The sequence below is a fragment of the Chlorocebus sabaeus genome, chromosome 6 (genome assembly GCF_047675955.1).
Source record: "Chlorocebus sabaeus isolate Y175 chromosome 6, mChlSab1.0.hap1, whole genome shotgun sequence".
In the NCBI taxonomy this organism is placed as follows: domain Eukaryota; kingdom Metazoa; phylum Chordata; class Mammalia; order Primates; family Cercopithecidae; genus Chlorocebus; species Chlorocebus sabaeus.
In genome coordinates this window covers 41,129,723-41,149,875 of record NC_132909.1, presented here as the reverse complement: position 1 = coordinate 41,149,875, position 20,153 = coordinate 41,129,723, and the positions used below count along the sequence as shown (strand labels likewise).

General features: G+C 35.9%; 1 protein-coding gene and 1 pseudogene across 6 annotated transcripts in view; both read left to right on the top strand.

Annotated features, from left to right (window-relative positions):
- The window catches only part of LOC103234280 (zinc finger protein 257), a 190,295-nt gene extending 171,723 nt beyond the window's left edge, over positions 1-18,572 (top strand). Inside the window, exons 1-4 of one of the 6 annotated variants that reach the window (XM_073016724.1) lie at positions 3,568-3,601; positions 4,138-4,233; positions 15,328-16,711; positions 18,524-18,572. In XM_073016724.1, coding sequence (XP_072872825.1) covers positions 3,568-3,601; positions 4,138-4,233; positions 15,328-16,711; positions 18,524-18,572 — 1,563 coding nt within the window. Of the gene's footprint in view, positions 1-3,474; positions 3,602-4,137; positions 4,234-15,327; positions 16,794-18,523 lie in introns of those variants that run through there. The other 5 variants (XM_037995088.2, XM_007995996.3, XM_073016726.1 and 2 more) reach the window with 5 other exon arrangements.
- Positions 18,573-19,389: 817 nt separating this feature from the next.
- LOC103234281 (putative G antigen family E member 3 pseudogene) lies at positions 19,390-19,877 on the top strand (annotated as a pseudogene).
- Positions 19,878-20,153: the final 276 nt, after the last annotated feature.

Below are 20,153 nucleotides of genomic sequence, written 5' to 3'. Positions count from 1 at the left end.
CATCCTGGCTAACATGGTGAAACCCCGTCTCTACTAAAAATACAAAAAAAAAAAAAAAAACTAGCCGGGCGTGGTGGCGGGCGCCTGTAGTCCCAGCTACTCGGAGGCTGAGGCGGGAGAATGGCGTGAACCCGGGAGGCGGAGCTTGCAGTGAGCCGAGATCGCGCCACTGCACTCCAGCCTGGGCGACACAGCGAGACTCCGTCTAAAAAAAAAAAAAAAAAAGAGATATTTTTGGTTGGTACTCAGATGACAGTTTCTTCAGATTCCTGGTACTTGGGAGGAAAAGAAGTTCTGAAGATTCGAACAGATAAACTAAATGCTCCCATCTCATATGGCCATTAGAATAATAGATGTAGCAATCATGGTCCCTGCCATCCATGAACTTTTAGTCTAGACTAGCAACTGGATAAACAATGAATTAAGCATCATATGGTTGATATAATAAGTAGATTTGTGCAAAGAAACTTGGGGTTTATTTGGGCCGTAAGTAACACAAATAAAAAATAAATGATATTGCTGTCACTTCTGATGTCATCACCTGAAGGGATGTTTATGGACAGAAGAATTGTTATTATTTTTATTTCTTTTATTTTGCTAAGAATACATATTTATCTTCTAGTAAAATTATTCTAGATAAACAAGAGTTTTGATTAAATGGATTATTAGTATATATTATGAAATTGACAGGGCAGTAGCTAAAAAATATTAAAGTTACATGAACTGTGAGATTTAAGTTTTTCTTAGGTAAGCTTAGGAAACAGAACTGGAAGTACACCAGTGGCATAGAGAACAAATTCTACGTAGGCTCCACTCCCTGTTCCAGTTCTGTTCAGTTCTTTCTTGGGAACTTGACTGAGTCCTGTCCCCACCCTGGAGTCTTGCCTCAGAGAACTGATTTACATATAAACACAATAAAAATTCCTCTAAACTACATTAAATTTTTCCTTTATCCCTCTCATCTATCTATATAGCTTTTATTCTATACGTTTTATAAAAAATTAATGACAGAGAAACTAAAAAAATTAAAATGCTGTGCCCTTTATCTAAATCCTGGGAATTATTAAACACTTAGTACCAACTCCAAAGGTGTTATGACGATTAAGTCACATAATGTGTTATTCCCAGCACAGTGCTCTGCAACATCCTCTTGAGCACATAGAGCACAATGTTTAATAAACATTCCGTCAGTACACTTGTACATGTTGTTATTTAAACACAGACTTATTCAGATATGGCTGCTTTCTATTTTCTCTGTATACTCTGCAGAGCCAGCAAAGAATATGATACTTTAGGATGGAGAGTGGTTGTCTTTATTTGCCCTAGAAGTATTTGTGTTGTGACAAGAGTAATGAGTGTAAGGGACTCTGTGCTATGCCTGCTTTCTCTAATGCTAATCATGAGCCCAGGGGGAGTAACATCAACATTGACAGGGGACTTGTTTAAAACATTCATTTTGGACCCTTTTCAAACCTGCAGAATCACATTACATAGAGTGGGGCCAAAATTACTAAGTGATTTGTAAGCTCATAAAAGCTTGAGATTAAATGCTTAGCTAAGTGGTTATAAGCCCAGACCTCTAATTAGGATTACATGGGCAATTTGCAGAAAAATCCTTACTTGAGCTTTTCCCACAGGTTTTGTTTATTGTTTTAGGTGGAAACATATATGTTGTTTTAATTAAGTGCCTCATATAATTCCAAGGTGAGGCCAGAATCAACAATGAAGGGTTCAAGGCATTCGTGAGAGTTAAGGTAGAAACCTTTTCACTAAAGGATGGTCACAGGGCCTGTTCTGTTTGGGTTTGGGAGAGACAAGGCAGTGTGGCCCATATTACCATTACTGTAGCAGAAATTGCTGGTGTCTGTGGCAGAGGAGGGCATCTGAAGACAGAAAAGAAAAAACTTGTATTTTTATCTTCATAAAGAAGCTCATTGTTCCTGAATCTCTACTAGTATAAAGGACAGAAATGGATGGAATGTTTCTGCAGTTCTTGGTCCTTCTGCCTGTGGGTGTGGTGGTAGCAGGTAAATGGGTGGTGCTGACACCTTTAAAGGCATATTCTCAAGGTGCCGGTGTAATTGGTGCAGAAAATTTCATCTAAGCAGGAATTCCAGAGGAGAAGCAGGAAAAAAATGCCTTTTTTTTTTCTTCAGCTAAACATGTCTCATATCAAGAGCTGTGTCCACTCTGCCTTCTGAAGTGCCATGCATTTTTACATGCAAAGCTTTACTTCTCTGCTTGTGTTTTTCCTCCCTAATGAGTTTGTTTTAACTACTTTAAAAAATTCTTATAATAGTCAAAGGTCTCTGAAAAATATGTTTTTTCCCATATACTGGAGCCTTCTACATCATGGCTCCTTCTATGCCATGCGGAATTCTCTTCATGAATTTATAATCTACTGTATTAAAAATGTTCCCTTTGTGGCTGGGAAGGTGTGAATACTCAAGATTCCTATTGGAAGAATAAAGGGGTTCTTAAAAAACACAGAAAACTTGTAATATTGAGGTTCCATCTGTGTTCTTCATTAACTCTATACAGAACAGGATTAAGAAAGTGTTTGTTTAAAGAGGATGGCATTTATTACCCAGAAAATCCTTAAAAAAATATGAGAAAATGCCTGCTCTCTAGGGTGCTAAAGAAAGAATACTAAAAAATCACTATTAAAACTTACACAACATGGGAGATACCTGTATCTTGAACTTGGTATAAAACTGATGGTTCTTTATGGTGAAATTCGGACTACAATTTACTTCTGGGAGAAAATGTCACAGTGGTGATGCTGTGTCCTTCTTTTGTGCATCAGCACATCATAAAAATTTGTCCTAGTGCAAGTAATATTAATGATTCACTTGGTTAAGGAGCTCTGCGACGGATTTTTTTTACTAGAAAGCTAATTATTTTTCTTTTCATTATAAATTATTTTTATGCAGCTGCTGTGCATAAACCATCACATTTTATCTGGTAGCTACCCCTCTTAAGTTTTCTTTGCATATATCTGTCTTTGGCAAGTGAAAACTCTTATCTTTTTTTTACAGTCCAGCAATACTAGGAAAAACACAGGCTCTTTTACTTAGTGGATGTTTGACAAAATATTCTTCTTGGGCCAAAAACATTGGCATTACTGGCGAACTTGTTAGAAATCCAGAAACTTAAAAAAAAAAAAAAAAAGCAGAAACTCAGACTTTCTATAAGTCAGAATCAGTTCTCTACTCTCTCATTTGACCTTGAGACACATTAAAAATTCTGCCCATGGCCACTTGGTACATGTGTATGGGGGTGTGTTTTTTAGAGTCGGAGAATACATTAGAGAATATTTCTGGGTTAAAAAAATATTTTCTTGGATAATTTTGGTCACTCCTATAAGGCAGAACCTGTTCTCTCTACTCTCGAATTACACTTTGAGTGACATTAAAAATTCTGTCCATGACCACTTGGTAAATATATATGCGTCTGTGTTTGTGTGTTTTTCAGGGACCACTGACATTTAGGGATGTGACTGTAGAATTCTCTCTGGAGGAGTGGCAATGCCTGGACACTGTTCAGCAGAATTTATATAGGGATGTGATGTTAGAGAACTACAGAAACCTGGTCTTCCTGGGTGAGGATAACTTCAATACTCAATTCCTAATATACTCTAAAGGCTTTATTTTTGTTTTCTTTTTGTTTTTTTGTAGAATGTTTTTTGATAATTTGGTAATTTTTGATAATTATGCTTTGCATAAATGAGTTTCAAATCCCTGTTTTCAAGAAAATCATAAGGATTTGTCAGTGTAGAAAAAAAATTTCTTCAAGATGTTTCATCTTGAGCTGAACTTTCCACATTGCTGAGTTGATCTGTATCCCTCACTCTAGATTAGTGGTAATTTCAGAAATTTACTGGTATAAAATATTATTGCCCACACCTTAAAATCTAATTGCTACCACCAATTTTTTTATTCAGTAGTTCTGAGTAGTGAATTAAGAACCTACAAATATACAGTATTTTCTAAATATTTAGAAATAACTGTTATAAATTAGTATTTTGGAATAAATGTATTAGAATATTGTATTAACATTCTCTTTATTGAGCACATTACTAAGTTGGTAATTGCAGAATATGAACAAGATGCATATTACTTATTTTTAATAAAACAGGTATTGCTGTCTCTAAGCCAGACCTAATCACCTGTCTGGAGCAAGGAAAGGAGCCCTGGAATATGAACAGACATGAGATGGTAGCCAAACCCCCAGGTAGGTGAGAGTGAAAGCCAATACAACAGATGACCCAGATGAGAGATCCAAAGGTCAAGGAGAAAGCAAGTCCTTAAAATGTCATTTGGGAAGCTGTGTTCCAAAGGATATAGTTTCTGGAAGCCTGAGTTTGTTTTTTTTTTTTTTCTTTGCTCTCACATAGGGACATTTTCTGTCTTATGCTTTTAAATTCTCTAAAGATTCTACTTTCCTTTCAGTAATTTTCCTTCAAGTTTACAGTGAGAGCCAAAGTCTTCATGGCATATAAGAGACTACACAGTCTGACTACTTTTTCATTGTTTTTAGGGACACACAAATATCTGCATAATTTTAAAAAATTCTATGTTAAGCTTTTTCTTAAGTTCTCTTTTTGCATCATGTCTGAAATAGTGGTTTCTGTTCCATTGAATTTTTAAATTTTTCTGCACATTTCATCTTTTTTTTAGTATATTGAAAGATAATTTGTAATTATAAAATATGATGTCGTTCTGCTTTGTTTTTTTCCTCCAGATCGCTTTGGCTATTCAAAGTTTATTGTAGTTTCATGTAATCTTTAGTCTTGTATTTTCTATTACTGTAAAAAAAACTTACCTCTGGAATTTTTGTAGGGAGCTTATTGAACCTATATTTATTGAATCTTATTCTTTCAACTCATAGACATAAAACATTTTTAAATTTATTTGTGTCTTCTCTATTTCTTTTCCTAGCTATCTTATATCTTTCAGTGTAAAGATTTTTTATCTCCTTGGTCAAATTTGTTCTCTGAAATTTATTTATTTTTTGAGACAGAGTTACTCTTCTTGCCTAGGCTGAAGTACAATGGCAAAGTCTCAGCTCACTGCAAACTCCCTGTCCCAGGTTCAAGTGATTCTCCTGCCTCAGCCTTTTAAGTAGCAGGGATTACAGGCGCTCGCCATCATGCCTGGCTAATTTTTGTATTTTTAGTAGAGATGGTTTTCACTATGTTGGCCAGGCTGGTCTCAAACTCCTGACCTCAGATGATCCGCCCTCATCAGCCTCCCAAAGTGTTGGGTTTACAGGTGTGAGCAACCGTGCCTGGCCAGAAATTTATTGTTTTAATGCTATTGTAAATAAGATTTTTTTTTTGTCTATTTTATCAGATAGTTTGTTTTAAGTGTATGGGATGATAACTTATATTTGTACATTAGTTTTATATTTTGCTAATTTACTGAGTTTATTAACTTAAGACAGGTTTTAATGCACTGCTTATGGTTTTTTATATATAAGATCATGTCATCTACAAACAACAAATTTTTACTTATTTGTCTTCAGTTTCAATGGCTTTTTGAAAATTGTTTTGACTAATTATTCTGCCACATCAGTGCTATGTTAAAATGGAAGCATTGACAAGGTGCACAATATAATTTTGCATTTGGTGTCTGTGAATTTGAAGAAGCAAACACCTCTTCAAGTTGCTATAAACTGGTTTCAGTAGGTAAAGGTCTTCCATTGGTCCCCCAGGGTGATGGGATTCCCTCTGGGTTTGTGATGGAGAGGGGTTGTAGCTTGGTCACAAGGTTGCTGGGTCTGCACTAGGGTCCACCTTTAGTTGGCTTGTTACAAGGGGCTTAGATAGTTGTAATCCCCATATTATTTTTGGACAGATTGGATATCCTTCAAGACTTTGCTCTGTAGGGCAGACACTAGGGCAGGTTTTTGCAGTAGGGTCTGTATATAATGTACCTTAAATCAGGATGTAAATGAGTACAGCCTTCGCTGAGTACCACAGAGGATTTCCTCAGGTCACTGTGTTGGTTTCTAGGTAAAGAGAACTGGCCATAAACTGTGGCCCAGAAAGCTGTAACTGAGACTTTGAACTACTTCAGGCACCATATTAAAAGCCAGGGTCTGCAGGCCTGCCTGCATGACTATAAACGGGTGTCTTCCTCCAGGCCTATGAAAGGACAGAACCTCTCCCAGACTGTGGCTGAAAGGATTTTGAAATAATTCACAGAGTAAATCCAGAATTCTCAGTGGGACCAAGTTGGGTTGGCCATTTCCTGTCCTGTAGCTAAGACCAGGGGTCCTGTAGTTTGCCACTGGAATGATAGCCTGCCTTCTGAAGAGAACACTCCTCAATATTTGGCTTTAGCAGAATTTCACAACTTCATCCCTGGACCTTAAAGATCTCTTAAAGGCACTTATGTTGGAGATGGGGCCTCGCTACATAACCCAAGCTGGTCTTGAAATCCTGGCCTGAAGCAATTCTCCAACCGTAATACACTTGTAGCTGTCATTACAGGTTCAAGCCATGAGGCCTGGTTCACTCATAAAGGTATTTTTGTCAGAGGCTTCACAATCATGGCATAATGCGAAGGAGGAGCAAGTCATGTCTTACATGGTGGAAGGCAAGAGGGCGTTAGCAGAGAACTCCCCTCTATAAACCCATCAGATCTCCTGGAACTTATTCACTATCACAAGAACAGCACAGGAAAGAACCACTTTCATGATTTAATTACCTCTCCCTGTCTCTCTTCTGACACATGGGAATTATGGGAGCTACAATTCAAGATGAGATTTGGGTGAGATTTGGGTGGGGATGCAGCCAAACCATATTATTTCTGTTAAAAACTGTGCTGTTGAGATTGTTATAACGATTATATTAAATTTGTTCACCACTGTAGGTTGTATTGACACCTTTGAAAAATTAAATTTTTGGCCCATGAGCAAGAATATGTTGAAGAGTTTTGTAGTTAGTTTTATATACTTTTGGATTTGCCAGTTTTACTTTTGCTTTTAATTCCTAGTTTTATTCACTTGTGGTCAGAAAACACACAGTGTATAATTTTGGTATACTTAAAATGTATTTATTGTTGTTTTTAGACAGGATCTTACTCTATCACCCAGGCTGGAGTGCAGTGGCATGATTTTGGCTCACTGTCACCTCAACCTCCTAGGCTCAAGTGATCCTTTCACCTCAGCATCCCTAGTAGCTGGGACTACAGACATGCACTACCATGTCTGGCTAATTTTTATTTTTTGTAGGAACAGGGTCTCACTATATTGCCCAGCTTGGTCTCAAACTTCTGGCCCCAAGAGACCCCCTCACTTTGGTCCTCCAAAGTGTTGGGGTTATAGGCATGAGGACTTCATGCTGCTATGTAATTCTCAATGTTGGATGTAAGACCAGTGGGAGGTGTTTGGTTTGTGGGGAAAAATTCCTTGTGCATGGGTTGGCACCATCCTCTTTGTAATCAAAATTGTACACTCCATTAATTCAAAAGAGAGCTGGTTCATTAAACGTACCTGGCTCCTTCACCTCACACTTGCTGTCTTTTACCATGTGGTATGTCCAGTTACTCTTGGCCTTCTACCATGATTGTAAGCTTTTTGAGACCCTCACCAGAAGCAGATGTTGGTGCACACTTCTTGTACAGCCTGCCAAACTGTGAGCCAAATCTTTTTTTTTTAAATAAATTATCTACTCTTGGGCTTCCTGTGTATTCAAAATAATTAATACAGTCTATAATGTTTTCTAAGTTCTGTGTTTTATTATTGCTATTTTATCTGAATTTTCTATTTATTATTGAAAATGGGATCTTGATGTCTACAAGTATGTTGCTATGTATTTCCTGCTTCAATTTGTTGATATTTGCTTTATATATTTTGGACCCCTGATGTTATATATACATATACATATAGCTGGATAAGTATTTTATTAAATACTATATTAATTATATTTCTATATAGAATTTTTTTGTTTTGTTTTTTGAGATGGAGTCTTACTTTGTTGCCCAGGTTGGAGTACAGTGGCACGATCTCAGCTCACTGCAACCTCCATCTTCCAGGTTCAAACGATTCTTCCACCTCAGCCTCCTGAGTTGCTGGGATTGCAAGGCACGTGCCACCATGCCCGGCTAATTTTTGTATTTTTAGTAGAGTCGGGGTTTCACCATGTTAGCCAGGATAGTCTTGAACTCCTGACCTCATCATCCACCTGCCTAGGCCTCCCAAAGTTCTGGGATTAAAGGCATGAGCCACCATGCCCAGCCCTATATAGATATATATATGTATGCATATATATGTTATATATACACATATCTGTATGTATACATATATGTACACACATACACATATGGATAGATACCAGTTAAATTGACCCATTTTACCATTATATAATATCAGTCTTTGTCTCATGCTAGTACTTAGGACATATTATGTCTACTGTAATTATGATGACCTCACCCAATTGTTACTATTTGCATGGAATATGGAATTTTTTCATTCTGTTACTTTCAGCCTATTTAACTAAATGCTAAAATGAATCTCTTGTATGCAGCGTATTATATGCTGTTTTTCTTAAGCCAATTAGGCATTTAATTTTTTAAATATAATTTACTTACTTTTTTATTTTTGAGATAGGTTCTCACTCTGTCAACCAGGCTGGTTTGCAATGGTTTGATCATGGCTCACAGTGGCTTCAACCTCCCAAACTCAGATGACCTCTCATTTCAGCCTCTCGGGTAGCTGGGATACAAGTATGTGGCATCACATCCAACTCGTTTTTTTGTATTTTTTGTAGAGACACAGTTTTGCCATGTTGCCCACTCTGGTTTTGACCTTCTGAGATTAAGTGATCAGTCCACCTTGGCCTCCCAAAGTCCTGGGATTACATTTTAAAAAATTAAATAGTTTAATTAATTTGTATTTAAAATAATTGCTTAAAGAAATGTTTCTGTTACCAGTTTTATTATTATTGTTTTATGTGCTCTTATAGATATGTTTTTTCTCATTTCCTATTTTACCACTTTAAATTTTGTTTAATTTTATAGTGATATGCTTTGATTCTTTTTCTATTTGTTTAGCATACTTTCTATAAATATTATCTTCATAATCATCTTGAAAAATGAAGATTACATAAAACATCTTAAAGTTAAAACAGTATATTTTAATCTCATAACAACTTCAACTGAATACAAATACTATACCTCTACATTTTTGTTATTAATATTACAAATTTAATAACAGATTTATGCAGATTTATATTTTGTTTTTCATATTCTATGGAAGAAATTTAGGGATTTTATGCACCATCATTGTAATAGTAAAGGATTCTATGTGTGTCTGTATATTTACATTTAATAGAGAGCTTTATATTTACATAGTCATATGATGCTGTGCAGAATTTTATTTTTCAATATAATGGACTCATTGTAGCATTTCTTTGTTTTTATATGCAAAGTCTCACCATGTTCCTCAGGATGTTCTTGAACTCCTGGTCCCAAGTGATGTGACTGCCTGGGCCTCCTAAAACTGTCAGATGATAGGCATGAGCCACTGTGCCTCGCCACCATGTAGCATTTTTTGTAGGACAGTGCTAGTCATGATGAACACTCTCACCTTTCATTTTGGAAAGTCTTTTTATCTTTTTTTGAAGTAAAATAATTTCAAATCAAGTATTATTGGTCAGGTATTATTTTATTACCTCAAAATTTGGGAAGAACTTAGTTTTTTTCATTTTCAGGTAAACTATGTATTACTTTTTCCCTATAGACTTCTTCCAAGATTTTGTTCATGAGTATATGGATCGACTTGATGCTGTCCAATAAGTATTACATTCTGCATTTTAAATTTGTTTTGCAATTTTATATTTTTGTATTATATTTTAGAACATGTCACCTCATACCAGTTAATTGTGTCTTGATTTTTCAGTTTATATTATAATTGTGTATGACAATATTTAGTTCTGAACAATTTAACACAGTGTGGAGCAAAATCAAATATGAATCAGCCAAACATCCATTGCCAATATAATTATCTCTATGTTTGTTTGCCTTTATAAATATTATCCCTGTGTTTCTTTATAACTTGTATATTTGTTGTGTAGGTTTGTTGTTTAATCCAGTGCAGATGAGTAGTCACAAAAATTCTCCTAATTTCAACATCCTATTTATTTGTGAATCTTCCATATCCTGTTTGTTTGTGAATCTCTGTTATTTTTCTGTGAAAGAAATACTTTTGGATTTGAAGATAATTTAAAAACTACCGGCAGGGTGTGGTGGCCTGTAATCCCAGCAAGTATTTGGGAGACCAAGGTGGGTGGATCACCTGAGGTCAGTTTGAGACCAGCCTGGTCATAGTGGTGAAAGCCCGTCTCTACTAAAAATACAAAAAAATTAGCCGGGCATGGTGGTGGGCGCCAGTAGTCCAGCTACTTGGGAACCTGAGGCAGGAGACTCGCTTGAGCCCAGGAGGCGGAGACTGAAGTGAACCAAGATCATGCCATTGCACTCCAGCTGGGCGACAAGAGCGAAACTCCATCTCGAGAAACTAAACTCATAACTAAATTTCTCTTTTAGCTACTATTGTTTTTACTTGTCAAAAACACATAATAATTTATAATAAAATATTTTCAAATATTCAGTTTAGTTATATTGACATTATTCTGCAACATATTGCTGAAGCATTTTTTTTTTTTTTTAGACGTAGTCTCGCTCTGTTGCCCAGGCTGGAGTGCAGTGGCCGGATCTCAGCTCACTGCAAGCTCAGCCTCCCAGGTTCACGCCATTCTCCTGCCTCAGCCTCCCCAGTAGCTGGGACTACAGGCGCCCGCCACCTCGCCCGGCTAGTTTTTTGTATTTTTTAGTAGAGACGGGGTTTCACCGTGTTAGCCAGGATGGTCTCGATCTCCTGACCTCGTGATCCGCCCGTTTCGGCCTCCCAAAGTGCTGGGATTACAGGCTTGAGCCACGGCGCCCGGCCTGCTGAAGCATTTTTATCTTGCAAAGCTAAATCTCAATACACATTATACAACTACCAACTTTTCCAGTATTACGGCACTTTTGAAACACCACTCTGTTTTGTGTTCCTAGTGGTGTAACTTCTTTATGTATCTCATACAATCTCTGTGTGTTTGTGGCTGGCTCATGTCACTTTGCAAAATATCATCAAGATTTATCTGTGTAGTTGTTAGAATATTTTCTGCTTTTTGAAAACTGAGTGATATGATTGGGCGCAGTAGCTCACATCTGTAATCCCAGCACTTTGGGAGACCAAGGCGGGTGGATCACCTGAGGTCAGGAGTTCTAGACCAGCCTGGCCAACATGGTGAAACCCCATCTCAACTAAAAATACAGAAATTAGCTGAGTGTGGTGGTAGGTGCCTGTAATCCCAGCTACTCAGGGGGCCAAGGCAGGAGAATTGCTTGAACCCGGGAAACAGGGGTTGCAATGAGCTGAGATCATGCCATCGTACTCCAGCCTGGGGGACAAGAGTGAGACTTCATCTCAAAAAAAAAAAGAAAGAAAGAAAGTAAGAAAACTGAGTGATGTTCCAGTATTTTTACATTTCAAATTGTATCTATTGAATAATTTGGTGACAGAAATTAGCATTGTTTTTACCTATTGGCTTTCAGTAACAATGCTACAATTATTATGGGTATGTAAATGACTCTTTATATGACCATATATATTAAAGTTTATGTGTTGCATTCTATTTGATTTGTCTAGTTTTCAGTTTGATACTGATACTAAATTGTTTTAATTCTGTAGCTTTGTAATATGCTTTGAAATAAGGAATTATAATGCCTCCAACTTTTTTTTTTCTTTTTGAAGATTGTTGGGTACCTTGTTGTCTCTTGCAATAGCACTCCTGAGTTTGCTATTACTATTTTCTCAAAAATGCAATGAGAAATTTGAAAAACATTGCATTCAATCTGTAGATTACATTAAATGATATAAACATCTATACAATATTAATTATTTTAATATTTGAACAAGAGTATGCTTGAGTGTATTGTTTAATTTCTATATATATTTGTGAATTTTTCAGTTTTTTTTCCCATTGTTTTATATTCTTATTCCATTTTGTTCATAGAAAGTAATCCTTAAACTTTTAGGGGTTTTTTTTTATTGTTGTTGTTGTTGTTTTTTGAGACACTTTCACTCTGTTGCCCAGGATTGGGGCGCAGTGGTGTGATCTCGGCTCACTGCAACTCTTGCCTCCTGGGTTCAAGCGATTCTCATGCTTTAACCTGCTGCGTATCTGGGATTATAGGCGCATGCCACCAGGCCAAGTTAAGTTTTGTATTTTTGATAGAGACAGGGTTTCGCCATGTTGGCCAGGCTCATCTCAAACTCCTGACCTCAGGTGATCCACCCGTCTCGGCCTCCCAAACTGCTGGGATTACAGGCATGAGCCACCATGCCTGCCAAAGTTTCAGTTTTTTGTTGTTGTTATTTGTTTGTTTGTTTTGAGACAGAGTCCTGCTCTGTCGCCAGACTGGAGTGCAGTGGTGTGATTTCTCTTCACTGCAGCCTCCGCCTCCTGGGTCCAAGCAATTCTCCTGCCTCAGCCTCCCAAGTAGCTGGGATCACAGGCATGCACTACCATACCCGGCTAATTTTGTATTTTCATGTTGGCCGGGCTGGTCTTGAACGCCTGACCTCAGGTGATCCACCTGCCTCGGCCTCCCAAAGTGCTGGGATTACAGGTGTGAGCCACCACGCCCAGCTCAAAATTTTAGTTTTGAAACATTTGTTGAGATTTATTTTTTGACCTAACCGGTGGTCTATCAAAAAGAATGTTGTATGAGCTGTTGCAAAGGGTGTGTTTCCTGATGTTGAGAAGTGTTCTCTGTATCTGCTAGAAATACTTGCTTTATACTGCCCTCAAGTCCGCTGTTTCCTTACTAATATTATCTTGTTTTATTATTATCAGAGAAAGTGAGGTATCAAAATATCCTACTATTATTATATTGTTTTCTATGTGTTTCTTCAATTATGTCAATATTTACCTTACATATTTGGAACTCTAAGGTGAGATACACACACACACTCACAAATATGCATACATACACATTTTTCATAAGTCCCCGTCTATTATTATTTAATGTCTTTCTTTGTCTTTTGGAGTTTTGACTTCATATACATTTTATGTAATATGAGTTTTTGACTTATGATGTAGCTCGTGTAATACTACTTTGACCTTTTCTGCTCTCATTTGGTTAGTATTTGGATAGAATGCCTACATCAATCTTGTCACTTTCAGGCTTTTTTTTATTATTAGTTCTAAACTGACTCTTGTAGAAAGACAAGTCAGGTCTTGAGTTTTAATGTTTTTTAATGCATCCCTTTATTGAAACTATGTCTCTTGATTAGAAAGCTAATTATACATATATGTAAGTAATTTTCTAAAAGACAAAGACTTCCTGTTATTTTATTAATTATTTTATTTGATTCTTGTATCTTTATCCCTCATTTTCTCCCTTTCTGTCTTCCATTGTGTCTGTTTCATTAGCATTGATATGGTTTCACTTCTTTCTTATTTTCTTTTGGGTGTCTATACAGATATTTTCTTTGTGGTACCTCGGGGATTACATAAAACCTCTAAAAGATAAAGTAGTATATATTTAATCTGGTGAAAAATGAACTTCAGTCATATACAAAAATTGTTCCCCATTATATCTGCCCTCAACTTTGTTATTGATATTGCTGATTATCTGTTGTATATTTATTAACAGATATTTACAATACTTTCTGTGCTTTTATTTTTCTAATTTTAGAGCATATTTATAAATGTTTTCTATCCCATTATGAGAATGCTAAGGAATTCTATTTTTGTGTATGTATGTTTCCCAGGAACTTATGTATTTTTATATGATTATGTGTTGTTTTCTAGCATCGTGTTATTTTCAGTGGAAGAAACTTTTTTCAGCATCTTTGATATATATAGGTCATATGCAGTGCCAATATACTGTCTCAGGATTTGGTTATTTTAGAAGGTCTTTTTTTTTATTTATTTGGTAGGACATTTTTGCTGATGATTATTCTTTTCACCTGGCAGCATTTTTTCTTCAGGACTTTGGCAATATCACACAGTTTTCTTCTGGCCTGGAAAATTTTCTTTTGAAAACCTCACTGTTTAGTTTTAAACAGTTTATAACTGTTTTAAACTGTTTATAAACTAGTTTATAACTCTATGCTTATAAATGACACATCACTTTCATCTTGCAGTTCTTGAGATTCTCTCTTGTCTGTGACATTTTAAATTGTTCTTATATATGTGTTTTTTAAATAAATATCTTGTATGTGTATTTTAGTTTGTTGAACTTCTTTATTTTTATATCATTTTTTTCTTTTAGAATTGGTTAGTTATTATCTCTTTGTATTTTACCTCTACAATTAGTTTTTTTCTTTTTTCTGATTTTCAGTAGTTGTCTGTGCTCCTTTTACTCATTGAGTGTTATTCAACTTATTTTAAATTTCTAAAATGTATACATTTTTATTTTATAATGATTGCTTTCTGAGAATTTTGTGATTTTTTTGATGGGACCATGTTGCTGTATTATTTTGTATACATTGTAATCTTTGATTGAGACTTGGACATTGAAAAAAAAAAAAGGTTCCTGTCAGTCTTTATAATGTAGCTTTATCCTGGCATAGTCTGAAACCAGTTGTCATGGTTAGACATTCTGAGAGCCTTTTAAACATGTTCTTAGAATGTGTCTTATCTGAAATGTTTTATTTTCTAGTTTAAAAAGTTTATTTGCGTGACTTCTTCCTAGTTATCAATCACTTGCTACCCTTGTTCCCTGTCTGTGGTACTGCAGTCTGTCTGCTGCTGTAACATTTACCTTTGGTCTCAACATTCTCAAATTGTTATTCCAAAGTATACTATTTTTTTTTCCAGCATTTTATTTAATGGGAGAATGAAACCAGTGTCTTGAGAGACCCCTAAAATCCAGACATAAAAATGTATGTGCCAATATTTTTCTTTTAAATAAAAACAAGGAGTTGGCAATGTATACTTCTAACGGCACTATGTTATACTGGGGAGAAGGGAGTGCTGTGTTGGGTTAATATAATAGATTTTTCTTTTTCTTCTATGTTGCTTTTTACATTGTGTTCACCTGGGGCACTTCGCACACTTAACTCATTTATAAATTTTCCAAAAATGTGTTTTGGTCAGTATGTTTTTGTTACATTTTATATGTTTTTGAATAAATTAGAGCCTGTGGTATTTTGCTATGCCATCTTGCTTATGTAGTGTATACAGTTTTATAGGTTAGATTTGTAAAAAATATTTACCTGAGTCTAGTAAGTGGAGTAATTTGTTGTTTTAATTTCTTTTAGTTATGTGTTCTCATATTGCTGAAGACCTTTGGCCGGAGCAAGACATAAAAGATTTTTCCCAAAAAGTCATACTGGGGAGACATGATAAATGTGAACATGAGAATTTACAATTAAGAAAGGGCTGTAAAAGTGTGGATGAGTGTAAGGTTTGCAAAGGAAGTTATAATGGACTTAACCAATGTCTGATAACTACCCAGAGGAAAATATATCAATGTGATAAATATGTGAAAGTCTTCTATAAATTTTCAAATTCAGATAGACATCAGATAAGACATACTGAAAAGAAAACTTGCAAATGTAAAGAATGTGGCAAATCATTTTGCATGCTTTCACAACTAACTCAACATAAGAGAATTCATATTAAAGAGAATTCCCACAAATGTGAAGAATGTGGCAAAGCCTTTAACAAGTCCTCAGCCCTTACTCGACATAAGATGACTCATACTGGAGAGAAACCCTACAAATGTGAAGAGTGTGGAAAAGCTTTTAACCGGTCTTCACACCTTACTCAACATAAGATAATTCATACTAGAGAGAAATCCTACAAATGTGAAGAGTGTGGCAAAGCCTTTAACCGGTCTTCACACCTTACTCAACATAAGATAATTCATAGTAGAGAGAAGCCCTACAAATGTGATGAATGTTGCAAAGCCTTTGACTGGTCCTCAGCTCTCACTACTTTTACTCAACATAAGAGAATTCATACTGGAGAGAAACCCTACAAATGTGAAGAGTGTGGAAAAGCCTTTAAACAGTCCTCAGCCCTTACTCGACATAAGATGATTCATACTGGAGAGAAACCCTACAAATGTGAAGAGTGTGGCAAAGCTTTTAACCGGTCTTCACACCTTACTCAACATAAGGTAATTCATACTAGAGAGAAACCCTACAAATGTGAAGAGTGTGGAAAAGCCTTTAACCGGTCTTCACACCTTACTAAACATAAGAGAATTCATACTAGACAGAAGGCCTACAAATGTGATGAATATTGCAAAGCCTTTAACTGGTCCTCAGCTCTTACTACCCTTATTCAACATAAGATAATTCATACTGAAGAGAAACCCTACAAGTGTGAAGAGTGTGGCAAAGCCTTTAACCGGTCTTCATACCTTATTCGACATAAGATAATACATACTGGAGAGAAACCCTACAAATGTGAAGAGTGTGGTAAAGCCTTTAACCAATCTTCACACCTTACTCAACATAAGTTAATTCATACTGGGGAGAAGCCCTACAAATGTCAAGAATGTGGCAAAGCCTTTAACCGGTCTTCACACCTTACTCAACATAAGATAATTCATACTGGAGAGAAACCCTACAAATGTGAAGAGTGTGGCAAACCTTTCAATCGTTTCTCATACCTTACCATACATAAGAGAATTCATGCTGGAGAGAACCCCAACAAATGTGAACAATGTGGCAAAGCTTGTAACCATTCCTCAAACCTTATGAAACATAATTCATAATGGAGAAAAACCCTACAAATGTGAAGAATGTGTCAAGGCTTTTAACTGTTCATCAATCCTTACTAAACATAAGGGAATTCATAAAAGAGAAGCCCTACAAATGTGAAGAACGTGGCCTGGCTTCTAACAAATCTTCAACATTCACCAAGCACAAAATAATTCATGCTGGAGATAAACCCTTGAAATGTGATGAATGTGGCATAGCCTCTACCCAGTTCTCAACTCTTACTAAACATGAGAACTCATGTGGAAGATAAAACCTACGAATGTGAAGAATGTGACAAAGCCTTTAAAAGTTCTCAACTCTTTTTACACATAATTTATACTGGACAGAAATCCTAAAGTGTGAAGAATGTCACAAAGCCCTTAACAAGTCCTCAATTCTTAACATATATAAGATGTTTCATACTGGAGCGAAACTACAATCTTGAATGATGTCACAGTGCTTTTCTAAACATAAAAAGAAAAAAAAATACTAGTGCAAAACTCTAGAAATATAAAGATTGTGAAAAAACTTTTAAATGGTTTTCACACTTGATTGCAGGTAAAATAATTTATACTGGAGAAAACTCCAAGTGTGAAGGATATAATTTTTAACCAGTGTTCACAGCTTATTGTACAGGAAAGCATTTATAGTTGAGAAACGGTATACAAATATAAAGAATGTGGAAAAGTCATTAATAATCTGCTCACATATTACACAACATCAGAGAGTTCATACTTAATAAAAGTATTATAAATACAATTACTTTCAAATGATCTGTCAGAAATATAAGCCTTTAAAGTGAAGAAGAGTTTATTCTGAGACAAACATTACAAATATAAAGGGGGTTGTAGTGCTTTTACTTGTATCATTTTATTGTACACATTTTGTACTAGACAACCCTGAAGCAGTTGCTAAAATTTTGTTCAGCATTAGGAAATTTATATTAGAGAAGAATTCAGCAAATGTAATGAATTTGGAAAAACATTTTTTCCATAACTATAGCTTAGAAAATGCCAGAGCTCATACTAAAATATACTTTTGCAGATGCAATAAATACAAAGAAATATTTAATTCAAATTGAGTTTATATAATTATCAGAGAATTAACAGTAGAAATAGCTAAGACACTGACACTTCAGACATTGCACTAAATCAGACTGCTGTGTATAGAAAATGCAAAACTACTGTTCATAAGTAGATTAATTTTATATAACTTTAAAATGTGTAGACATTTCTTTGAAAAGTCATAATTACACTCAAGTATACTTTTTTGGTAAAATCATAAAACTTTTAAAAAGTAAATAATGATGTAAGTCAACTCTCAAATTACTTCATGCTATTTCTTCATTTCTGTTGTATTCACCTGTGAAAGCATGTGATTAACTATTGCTGCATCAGAGATATGAGAGATACTTTATTAGGTGGGAATTACATATGACCTCTTCTATAAAAGAGTAAGGACACTGAAATATAAGATGCATAGGAATCTAAGTGAAGAGGCTCTTTGTGGTTAACTTAGTGATGTATGAGGTAGCTGTTCAGAGTAATATTCTTTCAAGTTATTAGAGAAAAACATTTTTAATTTTAGTTAAATGTAAGTTAAAATTAACTAAAATAGTACCATATAATGTTACTGATTGTGCTTTTATGTAATAAAATGCAGGACATTAAAAAATTTTTAGATTATGTGTGGACTTTATAATTAAATATTTTCTTTTACCACATTAAGACTATTGTACATTCTGGTTGGGCACAGTAGCTCACGCCTGTAATCCCAACACTTTGGGAGGCTGAGGCAGGCAGATCACTTGAGGCCAGGAGTTCGAGACCAGCCTGGCCAAAATGGTGAAACCTTGTCTCTACTAAAAATACAAAAATTTAGCCAGGCATGGTGGTGGGTGCTTGTAATCCCAGCTATTTGGGAGATTGAAGCAAGAGAATCACTTGAACCCGGGAGGCAGAGATTGCAGAGAGCCAAGATCACGCCATTGCACTGGAGTGCAGCCTGGGCAACAAGAGCAAGACCCCGTCTCAAAAAAAAAAAAAAACAAAAAAACAAAAAAACTTGTGCATTCAGTGGAGCATTATTACTCCACTAACTTTAACATACCCACCTTACTCAAGGGTGTAGGTAAAATATGGTAACAATATACTATTTGGCAACATAGTGGAATAACACCTCTAGTAATCTCTTCTGCCAATGGCTTCAAATTGCAAATAAGTTAAAAAATATTTTTCACACAGGTTACATTTTTATCCTTTTTTTCTTAAATTTATTCTTTTTAATTTTGTGGTTACATAGTATGTGTATATATTTATGCCATATATGGCATATTTTGGTACAGGTACATAATATATAATAATTACATCAGGATAAATGAGGCATCCATCACCTCTAGCATTTATCCTTTTTATTACAAATGGTTTGATTAGTAAAATAACAAAAATACTATTAGTTATTTTAAAATATTAAAAGTACTTTATTTTAAAATTTACAGTTCTTGACTACAGGGTCATTTTCATGGTCATAATAAAATTTATATAGAAGTATAAATAAAATTGATACATTTCTAAGTCCTGAATAAATATATAAAGAATTTGTGGCCCGGCGTGGTGGCTCAAGCCTGTAATCCCAGCACTTTGGGAGACCGAGACCATCCTGGCTAACACGGTGAAACCCCGTCTCTACTAAAAAATACAAAAAACTGATTCTTTCCGCCATCTTTATTCTTTCTCGCTGACTGAGACGCAGCTGTGGGAAATATGAGTGAGCCTGGAAGAACAAGATCCCAATCCTCAGAAAGAGGAAATGACAAAGAGTCTTCCCAAACAGTTGGATCTGTGATTGTCCAGCAGCTCGCTGAGGAAAAACGTCAAGAAGAAGAAGCACCAACTGAAAATCAGGGTATTGCACCTAGTGGGGAGATCGAAAATGAAGGAGCACCTGCTGTTCAAGGGCCTGATGTGGAAGCTTTTCAACAGGAACTGGCTCTGCTTAAGATAGAGGATGAGCCTGGAGATGGTCCTGATGTCAGGGAGGGGACTCTGCCCACTTTTGATCCCACTAAAGTGCTGGAAGCAGGTGATGCGCAACCGTAGGTTTACACCAAGAGAAATGAAGACTGAAACCAAGAATATTATTGTTATGCTGGAAATTTGACTGATAGCATTCTCTTAATAAAGTTTTACAGTTTTCTGCAAAGAAAAAAAAAATACAAAAAACTAGCCCGGCGTGGTGGCGGGCGCCTGTAGTCCCACCTACTCAAGAGGCTGAGGCAGGAGAATGGCGTAAAACCCGGGGAGCGGAGCTTGCAGTGAGCTGAGATCCAGCCACTGCACTCCAGCCTGGGCGACAGAGTGAGACTCCGTCTCAAA